This window comes from Pseudopipra pipra, chromosome 12 (assembly GCF_036250125.1).
Source record: "Pseudopipra pipra isolate bDixPip1 chromosome 12, bDixPip1.hap1, whole genome shotgun sequence".
Lineage (NCBI taxonomy): Eukaryota > Metazoa > Chordata > Aves > Passeriformes > Pipridae > Pseudopipra > Pseudopipra pipra.
In genome coordinates, this window is record NC_087560.1 from 16,566,128 (window position 1) to 16,583,356 (window position 17,229).

Below are 17,229 nucleotides of genomic sequence, written 5' to 3' on the forward strand. Positions count from 1 at the left end.
TCCCCACCACCACGACCACCACCCCTCTTTCCAGAAACCCCCCACACTGATACACACACACACAAAAAAAGGAGCAGGAATCCATTAGTTGGAGAGTATTCTCCTGCCAAAGGCGGTATAATGTATTCCAAATTTTCCCAAGCCCTCACTGTACTGGGGTCCCGTTGCCCCCACTCCTCCCCCCCACCCCGGGGAAAGAGGCTGACGCGCTGATATTTCTCGTGGGTGAAAGATTTAGCCTTTTCCTAACCGTATTTTTTTTTTAATAAAATAAAACTAAACGTGCTTCCCATGTCTAAAAGTTGCCATGTTTGTGAAGGGGGTGGGGAAAAATGTCTCCAAGGGTTTCAATTAGCAACAAATGATTATTGCAACGGATTTTTGGTAATGAAAAAATGTGGAGTACCTCTTTCGAGCTGGGATCTCAGGGGCAGTGAGAGAGAGAGAGAGGGGGAGAGGGAGAGAAGGAGAGAGAGAGAAAGAGGTTGCTGATTAGCTCGGATTCTTTCCCAACTTGCTTTAGCGTGTGCTTGCGTTCCCTGCCGACCCTACACAGGACACTATATATTTTTTCCCCTTCGGTGCATGTGTTGATAGTTCAGCCTGTAGTTGTTTGCGGTTGGCTTTTTTTTTTTCCCTTTTCCTTTTTTTTTTCCTGCCGGGGAGGGGGAGGTGAAAAAGGGGGGGAGGGGGGGCTGAAATCGGTCGCATCCATCCTACCCCCACAGTCATTAACTTAGGAGATTTCCCTCTCTTATTTTTTTTCTCCCCAATTGGAAGGGTGGGTTGTGAATATTTTTCCTTTTTTTTTTTTTTTTACCCCTAAGTCTCGCCTTTCCAGCTCCAAACAAGGTGTAGCGAGACGCTCTTCCTTCTAAGGAATGAAATGAGACAAGGATCACTCAAAGATATCTCCTACCTTGGGCTTGGGGATTTTTTCTTAAAGGCAAGGCGCACATTCCTAAGCAGCTGTGTACAAAGCCCCCCCTGAAATCTTGTCTGTGTAAAGTTAGAGTGTGTTCAGTTTTTTTTTTTTTTTTCCTCTCTCTCCCAAGGCTGATCGCTAATAATACATCGAAAGCACTTCCCTTTAGGTTGTGGGAAATCTATTCCCTTCACCTTGCCTCCTTTTTTTCCCCCCTGAAGGCTGTAACTTTACTTTTTTTTTTTTCTCTCTCTCTTTTTTTTTTTTTAATCAGTTTGCACAATCGCTTAGATAAACACCAAGAAGGAGACTTCTCTTTAATTACCCAACGCACATCTTTCTGGGGGGCAAACAGCGGTCTGATTTTTTTTTTGTTTGTTTGTTTCTTTCACCTGCCAAACTAAAGGAGAGGTAGAAAAAGGAAGATGCAAGCGATTTGGGACCTTGAACAAGGCAAATATGGTTTTGGTATGTTTACTTATAGTTTTTTTTCTTCTTCTTTGACACTTTTTTCGGGCAATGTGTTGTGATTCTTGTGTTTCTCTTTTAAGGAAAACAAAAAATCCAAAAAAGCAAATGTTAGCTAACGTGCGTCTTAAACGATCGTTTCTAAGGTTACGTGGGTTGCTCTAAGGAGGGGAAGAGGGGAGGGGGGCAGACCCAAGTATGTGTAATTGCAGCACCATCAGTTAGCACGTCCTTTAGCTAAATAAAGCAAAGCAGCAAACAAACAAACAAGCGAACAAACCCAACGACCGGACTCGGCTTCCAGGTCCGAGGCAAAGCGCCTCCAAGTCATTTCCCCAGGAGCAGCGCCCGGGCGCTGCCGCCCCTGCCCGGCGCCGGGGCTGCTCGGGGGGGAGCGCGGACCGACCTGCTCCGGAGGGTGGGAGGGCAGGACAAGGCTCTTAACTTAAGTGATAGGTATTAAACTGCCCGGGATCGTGTCGCCGTGTGCAGCTGGCAGCGTTTATTTGGGGTAAAAAAAAAAAAAAAAAAAAAAAAAAAAAGGTCGGTGGTGAAGGTATAGAGCCGAGATCCCCTCTCCCCCTCCGATCCCTTCCCTGGCTAAGCAAGTACAATGGAAAGAAGCTGGAATATACTCACCATCCGAAGGTGCGGTTGGTAGATCGGCTGAGGCTTTAAGGCAATTATTTATCCTTTTTTTTTTTTTTTTTTAAGTATTATTGCAAAAGACGTAGATCTGACTTTAAGCAGCAAAAGTGTTTTGCTCTGACAACAGCAAGAGAGGCACGGTTCCTCGTTAAAAAAAAAAAAAAAATCACAAAACAGGATCTCCCCCCCCCCAATCCCTTACCACTATCCCTTAAAAATACCTATTCGGTACAGTTCTCGCAGAAACCCTGATGCAGAAATCTTATAGTCCGGTCTAGGAGTGCCCAAGTCAATTAATTTTAAATCCTTAGGAATTAATCAGATTAAAATGTACAGAAGTTTCATTCTCGTATGCATACGTGAGCCAAAAGTCGTTTCCCTTTAAGAGATCCTTTTCTTTTAAAGTTGAATTTTAGGCAGATAAGAGACTTACACTAGGGGGCAGCCAGATACTGTACTTGCTCCAATCTTAAGCAATTTTTTTTCCTCTCTCACAGCATATGCTCTGATTTAGCACTGTAAATTTTTCAGAGGACCCAACTCTGACAGCCCCTGGTGATTTTCAAAGTACCACAAGCCAGTGGTTAAAAATTGCATTGACTTGGAAGTTCAGAGGCACACAATAGGAGCCACTTTCCCTATTCATGGAACTTCAGTGTGGTGGAAGAGAAAAACACACACATACTACATTGAGGGAGAAGAGGAATTCATTGAATTCTGTTAGACGTAACTGCTTTCCACTGAGTTCAGAGCGAAACTCGGTATTTGTTCGATGCTGTATTCATATTGCGATTTAATCTAGAAAGAATTAGAGGACTGTTAGGCAGCTTTCTGCCAGGAAAGCAGCTTCCCCCTCCTTCCTCCTCTCTTTTTGAAACCTAAAGATTTACACCGGCTCTATCCTCAACTCTATTTTAGCAAAATAAATCCTTCCACTCCCTCTCATTAAAATAAATTTACATCTGCAGTAAAATGGCAGGAGGGATGCGTTTGTTTATTTGGAAAACCAACACAGTCTCACTTTTAAACCAGAGCATTTCTATTGTCATTAGCCTCGGAGAAGGACAGAGGAGAATCTCCCCCTTCCTTGCGAGGCGCTCAGGTTTCGAGGATTATTTAGCGAAATTAGCTGCAGTTCATTTTTACATTCATCTGTTCTGTCTCAACCCACTCGTAGGGGTGTTTTCAAATAAATAGCAAAGCATCTAATGGTGCTAATAGGTAGTTATATCGCTGCATCCCTCGAAGAGCAAATAGTTAATCTGGGGCATTCTTCATTAATGCTTGAGCAATCAGCATATACGGCGGCTTTTAAGCTTATATCAATGGCTTTTCATTTTTACGATCATACGTTCGAACTAGTAATATTGTGCGTCCTGTTAAAACCGCTTTCTCTTATGATTTCTGCATTTGTTAGGACGGCGTTAATGCTTTTTCATATGGTGAATTAATCCTGTTTACTTTGTCAGATTCGAGACAGGAAAGGTTGGTGTTGGGTTGTGGTTTGGGTTTTTGTTGGGGGTTTTTTTCCCCCCTCAGGAAACTCAACATCAGCAACAATCTGTGACTATTCTGTATTTTGAACCCCCATCTTCTCCCACCCTCCCCGAAAGGTGACCTCCTCGGCTCTAGGTTATTTGGAAATCATAAGACAGTTCCCCACATTTTAACAGGGAAAGATTCCTTTCCCCCTTCTGTCTTCCTAGTCCCTCCTGGTCCTTGTTTCGGGTAAAGGTTATTTTTTTGCTCCGTGAGGATCAATGGGAACGCTGCAGCCTTGTCTTTGAAATTGAGCCGCAAAACATCTTCGTCCGTGGGGTCTGAACACACCAGGTTTCCAGGCAGGACACTGTCAAGTCGAGGTGCTTTTTACAACTTTCCAATCACCTCCACACCTGCGGCTTTAGCCACATCTATTATTTCTGCGGCAGGAGTGGGTGGGCATGTGGCAACATGAAAAAGTGTATGTGAGGAGGTGAGGAGCAATTAATCCCTCGCAGAGTTGTGCCCAGGTCTGTGTCCCCGCGGCCGTGCTTGGTGACCGGCTCACATGTGAGCGCACATACAAGCGTGCGTTCGCAGAGGAGGAACGATCCTCTCGGGCGTTTATCTGTCTATTTTAACATGTTTCCTATTTTATCTCTCCGTCCCTTCTCTTGTTGGAGTGTGTTTTGGCCATTTGTACCGGGAGACTGACTCGGAGTCCCGGTAGTTCCATTCAGCGGGAGATAAACCTCCGTCCCCGCGCTTAGATCTGTTACCTGCTCGCGGTGCAGCACGGAGCTTGTGTTACGGTGTCAGGGTACGTGTGGTCATAAAACTCCCAGACCCACAAAATGAAGTTAAAGGGGTCGGGGCGAGCCCCGCCGCAGCGATGCCGAGCGGGGAACACGGGGATGCCGCGCAGCGGAGCGGCCGCGATGGTGCCTTGAGCGGAGCCGCGGGGATGAGGAGAGAGCGGGCGGAGCGGCGGAGCCCCGGCGCCCCGCCGGGGTCGGGGCTGTGCGAGCGGCCGGTCCCGGAGCGCCCCGAGCACGCCCGGCCGGGCTCGGCTTAACTCTGCTCGGCTCGGCTCGGCTCGGCTCCGCGGCGGACGGGGCTCAGCGCAGCGCGGGGCTCGCCGAGCGCAGGTGCCGCCGCCCCCGTGCCCGCAGCACGACCGCGGGGCCGGGGCTGCCCCGCGCCGCGGGGCGTGAACCCGAACTGCGCTCCACGACCCCTTTCCAGGGACCGGCGGCCGCCCCTCCGCTTTACTTTATTCCGTGGAGTTTTACCTCGCTTTAGCGCCTGCTTTCCGCTTCCCACCCCGCCGCCCCCTCCGACACCCGAGGAGGGCAGCCCCAGGTGAGGTGAGGCGGGTGAGGCGGAGTGAGGCGGGCGCGGCGGGCTCGCCGTCACCCCCGTGCCCCGGCGGGGCGGTGCGGGGCGCGGTGCGGGGCACGGAGGGGCTCTCCGGGCGGGCTTTAGGACCCGGCGGCAGGGCCGGCGCTCGGCGGCCATGGCGGGCTCGGAGCGGCGGCGGCGGCGGCCAATGAGGGGCGGTGGGCGGGGCGCGCGCGCGGGGCCAGTCAGGCGCCGGCCCGGTTGCCTTATAAGGCGCGCGGTCGCCATGGCGACGCGCGCCGAGTTGCAGCAGCCGTGTCAAAGTTCACTCTCCCGCCAGCGGGGCGAGCGGCCGGCGGGGAGCGCGCCCGCCGCTCACTCGGCCCACACGCCGCCCGCACCGCCCGCCCGCCCCGCCCCGCCCCGCCCCTTCCCCGCCGACAGCGAGGGGAGGGGAGCGGGGGGGGAGCCCCTGCTTCTTTTTTTTATTATTATTTTTTTTTCAATTTTTCTTTTTTTTGGGGGGTGGGGGGGAGAAGCGCTGGCGCGCTCTCCCCGTGGTGGTGTTTTTTCGCCTCTCCCCCCCCCCGCCCGGCTGAGGAGCGATGCTGCGCGCTGGGTTATGATCCTTCCCTCTCTCTCTCTCCCTCCTCCTCCTCCTCCTCCTCCTCCTCCTCTCCTCCTCCTCCTCCTCCTCCTCCTCCTCCCGCTCCCCTCTTTTATCATCCTGGCTGGCTGGGCGCTGCTGCGCTGGCGAGTTGACTCCTTCCCTCCCCCCCGCCCCGCGGCCCCCCTCCCCCTGCCCGCGCCGTGAGCACCGGCGGCGCGGAGGCGAGAGCCCACTTGCGAGGCGGCAGAAGCAGCATAAGGCAGCGCGGCGGCGGCAGCGGCGGCGGGAGCGGCGGCGGCGGGAGCGGCGGCGGCGGCAGCACCCGAGCGGCGGCGGGAGCGGGAGCGGCGGCGGGGACGCGGCGCGGCGGGAGCGGCGAACCGGCGGAGCGGGGCAGAGCGGCGGCGGCGGCGGCGGCGGCGGCGAGGAGGAGGAGGAGGAACAAATAAACAATCATAATAATAATAATAATTCATAATAATAATTATTATTGCGAGAATAAGAATTTTTTTATATTAAAAAAAAAAGCGGGGAGGAGAAAAAAAAAAAAAAAAAAAAAAAGACCAACAGCCCCCCCCACACCCCCGAGCCCAAAAGAGGGAGCGAGAGAGAGCAAGAGCGCAGCGGCCGGGCGGAGCGGCGGAGAGGAAGAATTAAAGCGAGCGAAGGAGGGAGGAGAGACAGAGCAGAGAGAGAGAGAGAGGAGGAAAGAGGAGGAGGAGGAGGAAAAAAAAAGCCCACAAAAACAAAGCGATCGCAGTTGATGTTGCTGCTGCAAGCTGGACTTCCAAAAACTACGGCGAGACCGACCGCTCTCCGCGCCGAGAAGAGTCTCCTCCGCTGTGCGTGTTTTTTTCCGCTGTGTGTGTAATCTTTAACCTTTTATTCATTCTTATTTTGATGGCTTTCCTGAATGGCTGACTGCGAGCTTCCCTGGACCTGGCCCCCAGACACCCGCCTCTCCTCCTTCAACTACTCTGCTGCAGATCAGCTCTAAGAGAGAGAGAGGGAGATCTTTGAAGAGATTTTTTTTTTTCTCCTCTCTCTCTCTCTCTCTCTCCCCCTCTCTCCCCCACCCCCACCACCCCTTTACTTTGCTCTCCTGGAGCCCAGACAATCGACTCGCACCTCGCCCCCCCGCACACACACCTCCATCGCCCCGTGCTTCTACACCTTCGCCGGTACCGGGAGATCCCCCCACCCCGACCCTCCTGAAAAAAAAAAAAAAAAAAAGAGGCAAAACAACAAAAGAGAGAGGGGGAAAGAGAGAGAGAGAGAGGGGAGGACAAAAAAATAAAAAGACTGCTGCAAAGCTGATCTGAAAAGCAAAGCAAACAAACTTTGAAAATAAAGGGGGAACAGGAAGTTTGGCAACGGTGTCCAATAGATATGGCAATGGTAGTCGGTGCGTGGCGAGACCCCCAGGACGATGTGCCCGGAGCTCAGGGAACGCAGCCTTCGCAAGCCCCGCCGGTGCAGGGACCCCCGGCCGGGACCCCGCACACCCCACAGACCCCGGGGCCCGGGGGCCCTCCCAGTACGCCAGCCCAGACCAACCCGCCGAGCCAGCAGAACCAAGGAGACAAGCAGCAGCAGCAGCAGCACATTGAATGTGTGGTTTGTGGGGACAAGTCTAGTGGCAAACATTATGGCCAGTTTACCTGCGAGGGTTGCAAGAGTTTCTTCAAGCGGAGTGTAAGGAGGAATCTCAGCTACACTTGTCGTGCCAACAGGAACTGTCCCATTGACCAGCACCACCGCAATCAGTGTCAGTACTGCCGCCTCAAAAAATGCCTCAAAGTTGGCATGAGACGGGAAGGTATTGGGATTTCATTTGTTTTGCAAATTTTTTTTCACTCGCTGCGTTTTGGGGTTTGTTTGCTTTTTCTTTTTTTAAAATTTTTTTAATAATATATATTATTATTATTATTATTTTTAACCTCCCTACCCAAACCCCAAACCCAACCAGAACCTTTCCTCCCCCTTACCCACCCCCCTCGAATAAACCAGCCAGAAACTTTCTCGTAATGAAAGAAAGCGGTGTTGGGGAGGGTGGGCAGGGAGTCAGGGGCTCTCGCATGCTTTCTCCTGCACTCGTAATTGATTTGTGTTTGTTTTGATTTTGCTGATGGAGGTTTATTGAAAGTGGATTTTTAGTTTCACGCTGCTTAGGAGCGAGATGATGATTCTGACGTGTGGTTACTTTTCCTTCGTGTTTCCTCCTGCATGCTCAGCCTTAGCCCCTGTCCCCCGAGCAGCTCTGTGTGTGTGTCTGTCCATGTGTGTACGTACAAACACACGGAGCCTCCCGAGATGCACACACACACATATATATATATCCTCCAGCACCCTGCCTTAGATTGCAATTTTACACAGGCGGTTCAAATTACTATTACAATGGGACTCACCCTACCGAGGCTCTACAGCACTCCACTGTGGATTCCCAGCCGGATTTTTCCTCCTTTAAAAATATATATACACACACATCTCCGCGTGTGTGTGTGTGTATATACATGCTGCCGTGTGCCTGCCTTTCCTGGTTGTTATTACCTCACTTTTCTCTTCTTCCTCTTATTTTCTTGTTCCTCCGGGAGAGGCAGGAGGGGGTAGAAGGGATGGGGTGGGGGGGAAGGAGCAGCCCAGAAGTAAGTGTGGGGTGCTCGGGTCTCTGCAAGTGGAGTCTTTGTGATATAAAATTAGACGGGAAATGTGAGCCTGCAGTTTTCCAGTGCGTGCTCTGTGTCTGGACGCTGCTATGTAGGTTAAGGGTGAGGGGGCTTGGGTCTCGCTGGGCTCCTCTCTTTGTGTTTCTGCAAGAGTAACTAACCTTGGAATACGGGCGATAACAAATATAAATCAAGCACATTTTTAAGCGTTCTCCCTTCTTGTCGTCTCTCTGCCTCTGAGCCCTTTTTCTCTCTCCTTTTTCTCTCGCTGTCACCGTGTAAATTTATTAACAAAATGAAAGGCCCACTTTCCATGGGCAGCGGGGGAAGGTGCCTTTGGATAATGCCCTCAGCCTCACCAGGGGACCTGCCGGGGATGTTGTGGGGTGATTTCGCCTCCTTTGGTATTTTTTATGAGCGGGGGGGATACATAATAACAGCAGCAACAATGTATTCAGTGGGCGAGAAACGCGTGTGGGACCAGAGCCGGGGATTTCGAACTGAAGTGTTTCTTCCCTCTCCCCTCCTCCCTCCCCATCCCGCTCCCCCAGCCTCAAATCAATGAGCTGTTTTAGGTGTAATGAAGAAAAAACACCCGGGCACACAAAGACGTATCCTGCATCTCTTGAAGGAGGGGGTGGCGGTGGAGGGGAGGGGGGAAATAACTGGATTGTGGTGTGTTTTGGGAAGTGAGAAGCTGGGCTCCCGCAGCAGCCCTGGCCGAGCTCACAGCGTTCCTCAGCTTTTATTGTTGCTTTGACTTGACCCGAGAACTGCGGAGCATTTAACCGGGGCTGGGGCTGAACTCTGGCTGGGAAAATGCATGTTCCCCCTGAAGCTGGCCGGGTCCGGGGTCACACAGGCACGCAGAAGCACACAAAGCAGGCTGTATTTGAACCGATGGTTGCAATTCAGATATTAATAGCTGTAGTTTCTTCTCTATTTACTGCAGCGGTCCAGAGGGGCAGAATGCCACCCACACAGCCAACTCATGGTCAGTTCGCCTTGACAAATGGGGACCCTCTCAACTGCCATTCCTACCTATCCGGATATATCTCCCTTCTTCTGAGAGCAGAGCCCTACCCCACCTCCCGCTTTGGCAGTCAGTGCATGCAACCCAACAACATCATGGGCATCGAGAACATTTGTGAACTGGCAGCTAGGATGCTCTTCAGCGCGGTGGAGTGGGCCAGGAATATCCCCTTCTTCCCAGACCTCCAGATCACAGACCAGGTGGCCCTCCTGAGGCTGACCTGGAGCGAGTTATTTGTCCTCAACGCTGCCCAGTGCTCCATGCCCCTCCACGTAGCTCCGCTCCTGGCAGCTGCTGGCCTCCACGCTTCGCCAATGTCTGCTGACCGAGTGGTCGCCTTTATGGACCACATACGAATCTTCCAAGAGCAAGTAGAAAAACTGAAAGCATTGCATGTCGACTCTGCAGAATATAGCTGTTTAAAGGCCATAGTCCTCTTCACCTCAGGTAGGCGGCATTTCTTTGCTCCTTTTTTTTTTCCTTCCCCGGGCCCCCCTTGAGAACTGTTTGCTCTTGTAAAGTGTTATTGCCTGCACCCCATCACTGCTTCCCTGGCCCCCCGAGAAACCAGCGCGGTCTCTTTCCTTTTAGGAAGCAGTGCCCTGTGGTCTCCCCTTCAGGGCCTCGGATCCGAGCATCCCGTCTTCCAGGGAGTGCAAATCAGAAAAAAATAAAATAAAAATAAAATACACACACACACAAAACTAAAAAAAAAAAAAAAAAAAAAAAAAAAGGACAACCAAAATACAAAAATGCACCCCAACCCCAGCTGAATAATGCTGGAGACTGGGAAAGAAGGGGCCCGGGAAGAGGCACCCATTCGCCACGAGAGACTGCGCTCTTCCCATTGAAAATAATATTTTATTTAACAGTATAGCTCTGGGTTGTTGCATTTAATGACACGCATCTGAACAGCAGCAAAATCTGTTTGATGTTGTTAAATACAAGTCATCCTATCAGTGAAACCACTTTAAAAAGAGGATCATTTTATGGGCAGCCAGGAAGGGAAAAAAGCCCTGCAGGATTAAAAATTGAATTAAAAAAAAAAAAAAAAGTGAAATGCACAAAGCTGAGTTTAAAATATGTTCCCTGCCATTCCATAAAATAAAATAAATCAACTTTCCAAAGAGCTGTCTCTGATTTAAACAGAATGTGGCAGTGAGCAGTTCTGTGTCATTTAAGCTAAGGGGAAAAGTTTGCATTTGTACCCAGCAGGAACTGCATAGTCCAAAGCGAGTAGCGGGTGCGAAAAGATCATTACCATAAGTAGACAGGGATAGTATGGAAAAGTAAGAGGAGGCTGAAGCTGCCGCTCCGCAGTGTAATTCCGGGGTGGCACAACCATGCCTCTCCCGAGGAAAAGACCTCGAGGTGTTTCTTAGATAATCAAAGAGGGGAGGGGGGGGGAAATATGTGTCAACTTTTGCTGCCTAGAAATAGTGCATGAGTTATAAAGCAATAATTGAGTGCGTTGTGAAATCTAATTAGCTTGCACTAGAGTTTAACCTGGGTGAGTAATAATCCTGATATTAACTCTGGAGGCTAAATTTTTTTTTTTTTTCTTCTGAGGGGAAAAAAAAAAATCTGCTCGCTAATTTGTGCACTACGTTATCTCAGATCGCTAACTTTAAGGCTGCATCGGCAACCCAGTGTGCTGGAGCCTTCGAAGTTTGGGGATTAAGTTTAAAAATACATATATTTCGTCTGTAACTCATTTGGACGCTTGGGAAAGTGGCCACGCGATAAACATATGAATGGAAGCAGGACCTGTAAAATAATTACTCATCGGAGTTTTTTAAAGCCTGATATCAGGAAACAGGAAAAAAATGTAGTTTATGTGGGAAAAGAAGGGCTCACAATCCGTTCCTTGTTGTGTTAAAGGGGGTCTGGGGAACGAAGTCATTTTCTGGACTTTGTCCAGGTTCTGGGTCGTGACCTAAACTTCCTTTTATATATTATTGCTTTACACATAAAAAACTTCTCCTTTTTTTTTTTTTTCCCTCCCCCCCAAATTACTCGTGCTAAATCCTTAGGTGATCAATGAGCAGGGCGCATCTAGCCACAGGGAGACAAGGATCCCGAGTGGGAAGGGGTGTCTGTGGGGTGCTTCTTTTATTTTTCTATCGTTTTTCTAGGATGCATTTTCCTCTCCCTCACTCAGCGAGGATCCCACACACGCTCACATCCCTCCCCAGCCCTTGCCCAGCTCACACCCACACCGAGGAGTTTATTTCCAATCCTGCCTTTTCTCCCAAATCACTTTTTTTTTTTTTTTTTTTTTTTTTTTTTAGCCTTCTGAGAAAACAATCGTCCGATCCTGTCGTAACTGTTTAATTTATGACTATTTTCAAAATGTGAGGCCTGGCGTGTAAATTGCCTCCCAACTAGATAAACGTTTCTTGTTATCTGATTCTGGGCAAGATAGTCGCATGCAAAAAAATATAGGGTGATGCTTGCAGCTTCTGCAGCACCCCAATAACCTCCCCTGATGTAAAGCAGACACACATAGATGCATATAATGTTTGCTGCAGCCTCTTTTAAGAGGGGGGGTAAAAAAATCTGGGTTCTAATGACTCGCAGAATATGCATGTGTTAGCCCTGTGCCTAGGAAAGCCACAGGGAGGTCAGGTCACAACCTGTGCTCTTTCAGCACAGACGTCTCTGATTTAAAGGGAACTTATTGTATTTTAGCGTATCAGGAAAAAAAAAAAAAAGAGAAAAAAAAATGTCCAGACCCTATCAGGGAGTTTTCTTCTTGTAAGGGCCTTTAGGTTTAAAAAGAAGAAGAAGAGGAAAAAAAAAAAAAAAAGAGGGGGGAGTGGAGGGGGGGAAGAAAGAAAGAGAAAAGAAAAGAGGGGGGAAAAGAAACAGCTCAAATGAACAGAGAGATCACAGTTTGCATGGCTGCCTCTGAATAGGCTAAACTGACAAGATCAGTTTTAAAGGGCCACTTAAATCAGTTTCAAAGACTGAAGAAAAACGCGTTGTCTTCTTTGGGGGAGAATCTGTTGCTGGATCCGGGGCGCCATTATCTTTGGCTGGGCCAGTTTTTTATTATTATTATGATTTCTATCACTATGAGTAGTATCGCTTCTCATTGTAGGGTTAGGCTCTCCCCAATTATTTTCCAAGGAGGGGGGGTGTGGAGAAATAGTGGCTTCCTTTCCCCCCCTTTCGACTCAAAGCCTTCCCCGCCCCCCCAGCCTTTCCCCTGAAAAATATAGATATACAAAATTAAGCTTGGCCAGCACCTCCTTGCCAACTCCTCAGGTCTGTTGTGCCATTAGAAATCTCGACTCTGGGAGCTGTGCTCAATCCTAAAGGAGACCCTCCAGAAGAGAGAGAAATACAAACACATACACATGCACAGAGAGATTGTCCCTTTTGGTAAAACCCACTTAAACTCTGGGGGGCGAGGTGATGGCACACGATCGACACTTAATTGTAGGAATTAAGAAGAAAATCAAATTTAAAAAATTTAAAAAAAAAAAACCAAAAACAAAACCTTTTTAATCTGATGATTGCTTTCTTTTTTTTTTTCTTTTCTTTCTTTTTTTTTTTTTTTTTTTAATACACTTTCTTCTAGATGCCTGTGGTCTCTCTGATGTAGCCCATGTTGAAAGTTTACAGGAGAAGTCACAGTGTGCTTTGGAAGAGTATGTTAGGAGCCAGTATCCCAACCAGCCAACACGATTCGGGAAGCTATTACTACGTCTCCCCTCCCTTCGCACTGTCTCCTCTTCTGTCATAGAGCAATTGTTTTTCGTCCGTTTGGTAGGTAAAACCCCCATAGAAACCCTAATCAGGGATATGTTACTGTCTGGCAGCAGTTTTAACTGGCCTTACATGTCCATTCAATAAAACATTCGAGAGAGAGAGAGAGAGAGAGAGAGAGAAAAAAAAAGAATCTTAAAAAAAAAAAATTTAAAAATTGAGAAGGGAGATGAGAGTGAAAGGAAAGCAAATGACATTTGGGTTCTGGTTGTTTCTTAAATTTCCTTCTGCTAAGAAAGGATGTAAAAGGATGTTACAAGTTTGCTAAGAGAAGACAGGAAAAAATTAATGGACTGTGAATTAAAAAAAGAGACTGTCAAATGAACTTTTACAGAATGCATTAAAAACTCCCGTGTCGTTCAGAAAAAAACTTGCTACTTATCATTTTTTTTGTAAAAAATAAAAAAGAGGGAAAGAAAAAAAGAAAGAAGAAGAAAAGAAACGATGGTGGGCTTTTTCTTTTTTTCTTTTTTCTTCTTTTTTTTTCTTTTTTTGGGGTAAACTTTTTAAAAAAATCTCGCTTAAAGTGCATTTAAAGGAAATTTGGAGAAAATTAGCAGAACGGAAGAAAGTAAGTCTTTTTTTTCCAAATTATTAATTGTCCTATGTGTCTATGTACCTATAGCTGTTCTTTTTTGTATTTTTCTGGTTTCAAACCAGTTTATTCTGTGGTTCTATAATAATTTTTGATATAACCTTGGCTTCTTTAAAAAAAAAAAAAATAAACTGTGTATCCTTAAAATATATGTTCTGAAAGAATTAAAACTGAGTCCACGAAAGTATCATAGGAAGAAAGGAAAAGAGAAAAAAACCCCTCAACAACACAATGATGGAAGCGCACTTAAGGTGGTGACCCAAAATCTAGCTTGAAGCTGAGAGAGCTATAATTATATAGACCCGAATGAACCACACGTGTCACATAACTCCCCCCAAATCTAGGTTTTTTTGATATTTCGGACAGAAAATGAACTGTGGGGACTTATTATAGGTAGAAGGATTTTGTGTCCAAGACACACTACGGTTTTGATTTTAAAAAAAAAAAACAAGCAAACAAGCAAAGTGAACTTTTGTAATTTGAATTGGGTTCCACATAGTTCATCATGAATTGTTATTAAACTCCTCTATCTGTTTGTATATTTGCAAGCCCTTTGTATTATAATAATTGTTGATATTTTCCCTTTTTAAAAAATACCATTGAAATCAGCATGACAAAATAACACTGTTGGCACTTATAGATAACGTGATTGATTCAGTATCTTAGAGTTTACAGTTTTGTGTTTAAAAAAACTGAAGGTTTTTTTTTTTTTAAGTGCAACATTTCTGTATACTGTAAAAGTTATAATAACTGAACTGTTTGGTCGAGTCTTTGTGTGTTATATTCCAAGGAAAATTGAAAGTATTCAGAAATTAAAATATTATTTGATATCTGAAACTTGTTTGGCTGTCATAAATGTCTTTCAGAAACCACCTTACTTCTCTATAGTTTGCAGTCATTTAAGTCCATAGGCGATTGATTTGTTTACTTGTCACAGTAAGTTTGTAGCAGATGTATTGTAGTGTATTTACCTGTTTAATTCCGGGATGGGGGTGGAGGACTTAAGTTCTTGGTTTATCTCTGGTTTTAGGAAGTACTATGCTGAAATGGTAAACCATCAACCCCCATTCATCTAATCCTCCTGTTATTTAAAAATGGATTTTCTGGAAAAAAAAAAAAAAAAAAGGCCCTTATTTTTGTCACACTTAAGTGCCTGCGTAGGAAAGGTATTGTTGTGAAAAAGTATTAGAAATCTGGAGATCAGTATCTATTTTATGATCAGAATGGGGCGAAAAATCTTTTGTAAATGTCTGACATACGCGCACAAGATCATTCAAGCAAGGTAATAGCAGTATTGTAAATATAGGTCAGTTGTTTGCAATGAGTTTTCTTTAAGTATGTGTGATTTTTTATAATACTCCGTAGTTGCCATCTATCGTTGTCATTGAAAGGTCTTCAAATGGAGTGGCTTTAGCTTCTAGCACTGAGGAGTCGGTTTTTAATGTATATATACTCTCAAGTGGATTTGATTTTTTTTTTTATTTTTTTTTTTTTTACCTTAGACTGTGAAAGCATGACCACAGGTCATCTCTCTGTTTTACATATGGGCTACATGTCTGTGTGTATCCTGGCATCCATACACGCGTGGGCGTACATGCATCTTCCCTGTGTAGGCACAGGGCCCTGTCCTGCAGCCCTGGCACAGGCACAGCTCCCACCGGGAGTGGGACCTGCCTGAGCGGGTGGCACAGGACGGGACACACCACTGGGGAATTGAGTGCTATCCCGTGCAGGCAAAAAAAAAAAAAAAAAACCAAACAGACAAACAAACAAAAAAAAAAAACCACCCAAAAACCCAAATCTGAAGGAAGGCAAGATGATGTGGTTTTGCAAGGGGTTGATATTTTGTTTTTTGTGTGTGCGTGTCATTTTTTTTTTTTTTTTCTTTTCTTTCTCTCTCCCCCCGCCCACCCTCCCCTTGGTCTATAGCAGATGCTTTGTATGTGAAAGCTTGCAATTTTGTTCTTGTCTGAGGCTTCCCCCTCTCCCTTTTTACCACACGTAACTACACCATGTTGTGGTTTCACAAAAAGAGAGAGAGGGAGGGAGAGAGATCATTCTGTAAAGTCGATTAAACCCTGATCTTTAGTGTGTTCCAGTTAGGCACATCTGTACTGGGGGCTGAGGGGCGTATGACTGTGAATTTGAGCAGAGTTTTACATCTGAATCATGGCTCCTTTTCTATAAATATATAAATATATATAAATATATAAATATACTATTATTGCAGGGGATTGCTGACCTCTAGATTTAGCTTTTTCTATTGCAAGTGCTATCCATGTGAGTGTGTGTGTGTGAAGTTTTTATGCTTACTAAGAACACAGGATCTTGACTTGTTTGTTTTGTGTTAGTTTATTGTAAACAACCATTTGTTGTAAATTGTTATTGGCATTAAATTATAATTTATGATTTTCAAATCCAAAACATTCTCTGCTTTTTATGTTTTAAAGCCTGTAAGCTATCTCTGTATTTATAAGTTTCTTGCAGCGAGCTTTGGTTCACAGAGAATAATAGTAAACAGAAAATGCACCAGGGTTAAATAAAAACACACACACACACACACACACACACGCACACACACACACACACAAGCCCCATGTATATATGTTTGGAATGCTCAGAGGAGGATTTGTTTAGGGACTTCAGTTAGTTTTAAGTTTATAGCATTTAAAGAAAGTTTTTCTTTTCATGCTGAGTTAGAACAAAAGATCTATCCAAAGATTGAATTGGACAAAAGAGGAGGGTTGGGATCGAGAAGCTTGTTCTATGTGGAATTGAGGAGATCCTTTTTTTTTTTTTTTTTTAAAGAAAAGGAAAAAAAAAAAAGAGCTGTTAAACATGGCGACTCTTTCCCTTTAAGCCTCTAATTTATTTTTTTTCCTTGCGGTTCCCCCCTTGCCAACCCTCCCTTTTATTATATTTTCTGCTTTAATCTGATCTTAGCTCGCTCTGTTCCTTCCCCCCCCCCAACCCTTGCCACCGGGACTGGCGGGGAAAGACCCAAAGGCGACCCGGAACGACAGCGAGAGCTGCGGAGCCGCCCGCGGTGCAACCCACAGCTCGGGAAAGGTTCTTCTTCACCCCCCCTCCTTTCCCCTTCCTCCTCCTCCTCCGCTCCTCTCCCCTCCCCGCCGCCGCGATCCCAAAACCTCCCCCGGCCCCGCCGGGGGGGGCGGCGGCCCCGCGGGGCGCGGAGGGGGCGCGGGAGGAGGCGGCTCCCCCAAGTTCAGACAAAAGCGGGGGCTGGAGGAGGCGCCGGGCGGGCGGTGCCAGCCCCGCGTGTGTGCGCTGTGTGTGTATATGTGTGTCTATATGTGTGCATGTGCGTGTGTGGGGGGTGTGTGTGTGTGTGCGGGGCCGGGCAGCGCCGCAGCCCGCGCCGGGGGCTCGCCCGTGGGGCCGCTCCGCCGGCGGCCGCGGCGGGGCGGGGGGCGGTGGGAGGTTCAGCAGCAGGAGCAGCAGCAGCAGCAGGAGGAGGAGGAAGAGGAGGAGGAGGAGGAGGAGCGGGGGGCGCGCAGCGCTGCGCGGGCCGCGGGGGCGACGCGTGGGAAAAAAAAAAAAAAAAAAAAAAAAAAGAGTCCGCGGCGGCGGCGGCGGGTCCGGGATGAGCTCAGCCAACAACATGGCGGCCCCGGCCCCGCCGCCCGCCCCGCGCCGCCGGGGGGGCCCCGCGGCCCCGCTCCGCGC

The 17,229-nt window shown here is 47.4% G+C and overlaps 2 protein-coding genes across 51 annotated transcripts in view; one reads left to right on the forward strand and one right to left on the reverse strand.

The window, feature by feature from the left end:
- Nucleotides 1-5,404, reverse strand: part of LOC135421008 (serine/arginine repetitive matrix protein 1-like) — a 49,984-nt gene extending 44,580 nt beyond the window's left edge. For all 47 annotated transcript variants that reach the window (XM_064669120.1, XM_064669123.1, XM_064669097.1 and 44 more), the window contains exons 1-2: nt 2,263-5,404; nt 2,033-2,185 (exon numbers count right to left, since the gene is read on the reverse strand). In XM_064669120.1, the coding sequence (XP_064525190.1) occupies nt 4,595-5,152 (558 nt within the window). In that variant the 5' untranslated portion in view covers nt 5,153-5,404 and the 3' untranslated portion in view covers nt 2,033-2,185; nt 2,263-4,594. The remainder of the gene's footprint in view (nt 1-2,032; nt 2,186-2,262) is intronic.
- NR2F2 (nuclear receptor subfamily 2 group F member 2) lies at nt 860-14,379 on the forward strand. 4 transcript variants are annotated; one of them, XM_064669073.1, is made up of 4 exons: nt 860-946; nt 1,332-1,393; nt 9,093-9,620; nt 12,760-14,379. In XM_064669073.1, the coding sequence occupies exons 2-4, from the start codon at nt 1,351-1,353 to the stop codon at nt 13,032-13,034; spliced, it is 846 nt and encodes a 281-aa protein (XP_064525143.1). In that variant the 5' UTR covers nt 860-946; nt 1,332-1,350; the 3' UTR covers nt 13,035-14,379. The 4 variants fall into 4 exon arrangements, with proteins under 4 accessions (XP_064525143.1, XP_064525141.1, XP_064525142.1 ...); XM_064669071.1 differs by having other exon boundaries at nt 894-1,393; nt 9,072-9,620; XM_064669072.1 differs by having other exon boundaries at nt 897-1,393.
- Nucleotides 14,380-17,229: the final 2,850 nt, after the last annotated feature.

Excerpts from the sequence above, each read along its gene's own strand:
- NR2F2 (XM_064669070.1), top strand. The coding sequence starts at position 6,864 with ATGGCAATGGTAGTCGGTGCGTGGCGAGACCCCCAGGACGATGTGCCC. Across the intron at positions 7,294-9,092 it reads AGTTGGCATGAGACGGGAAG|CGGTCCAGAGGGGCAGAATG; the intron begins GTATTGGGATTT and ends TATTTACTGCAG. Across the intron at positions 9,621-12,759 it reads CATAGTCCTCTTCACCTCAG|ATGCCTGTGGTCTCTCTGAT; the intron begins GTAGGCGGCATT and ends ACTTTCTTCTAG.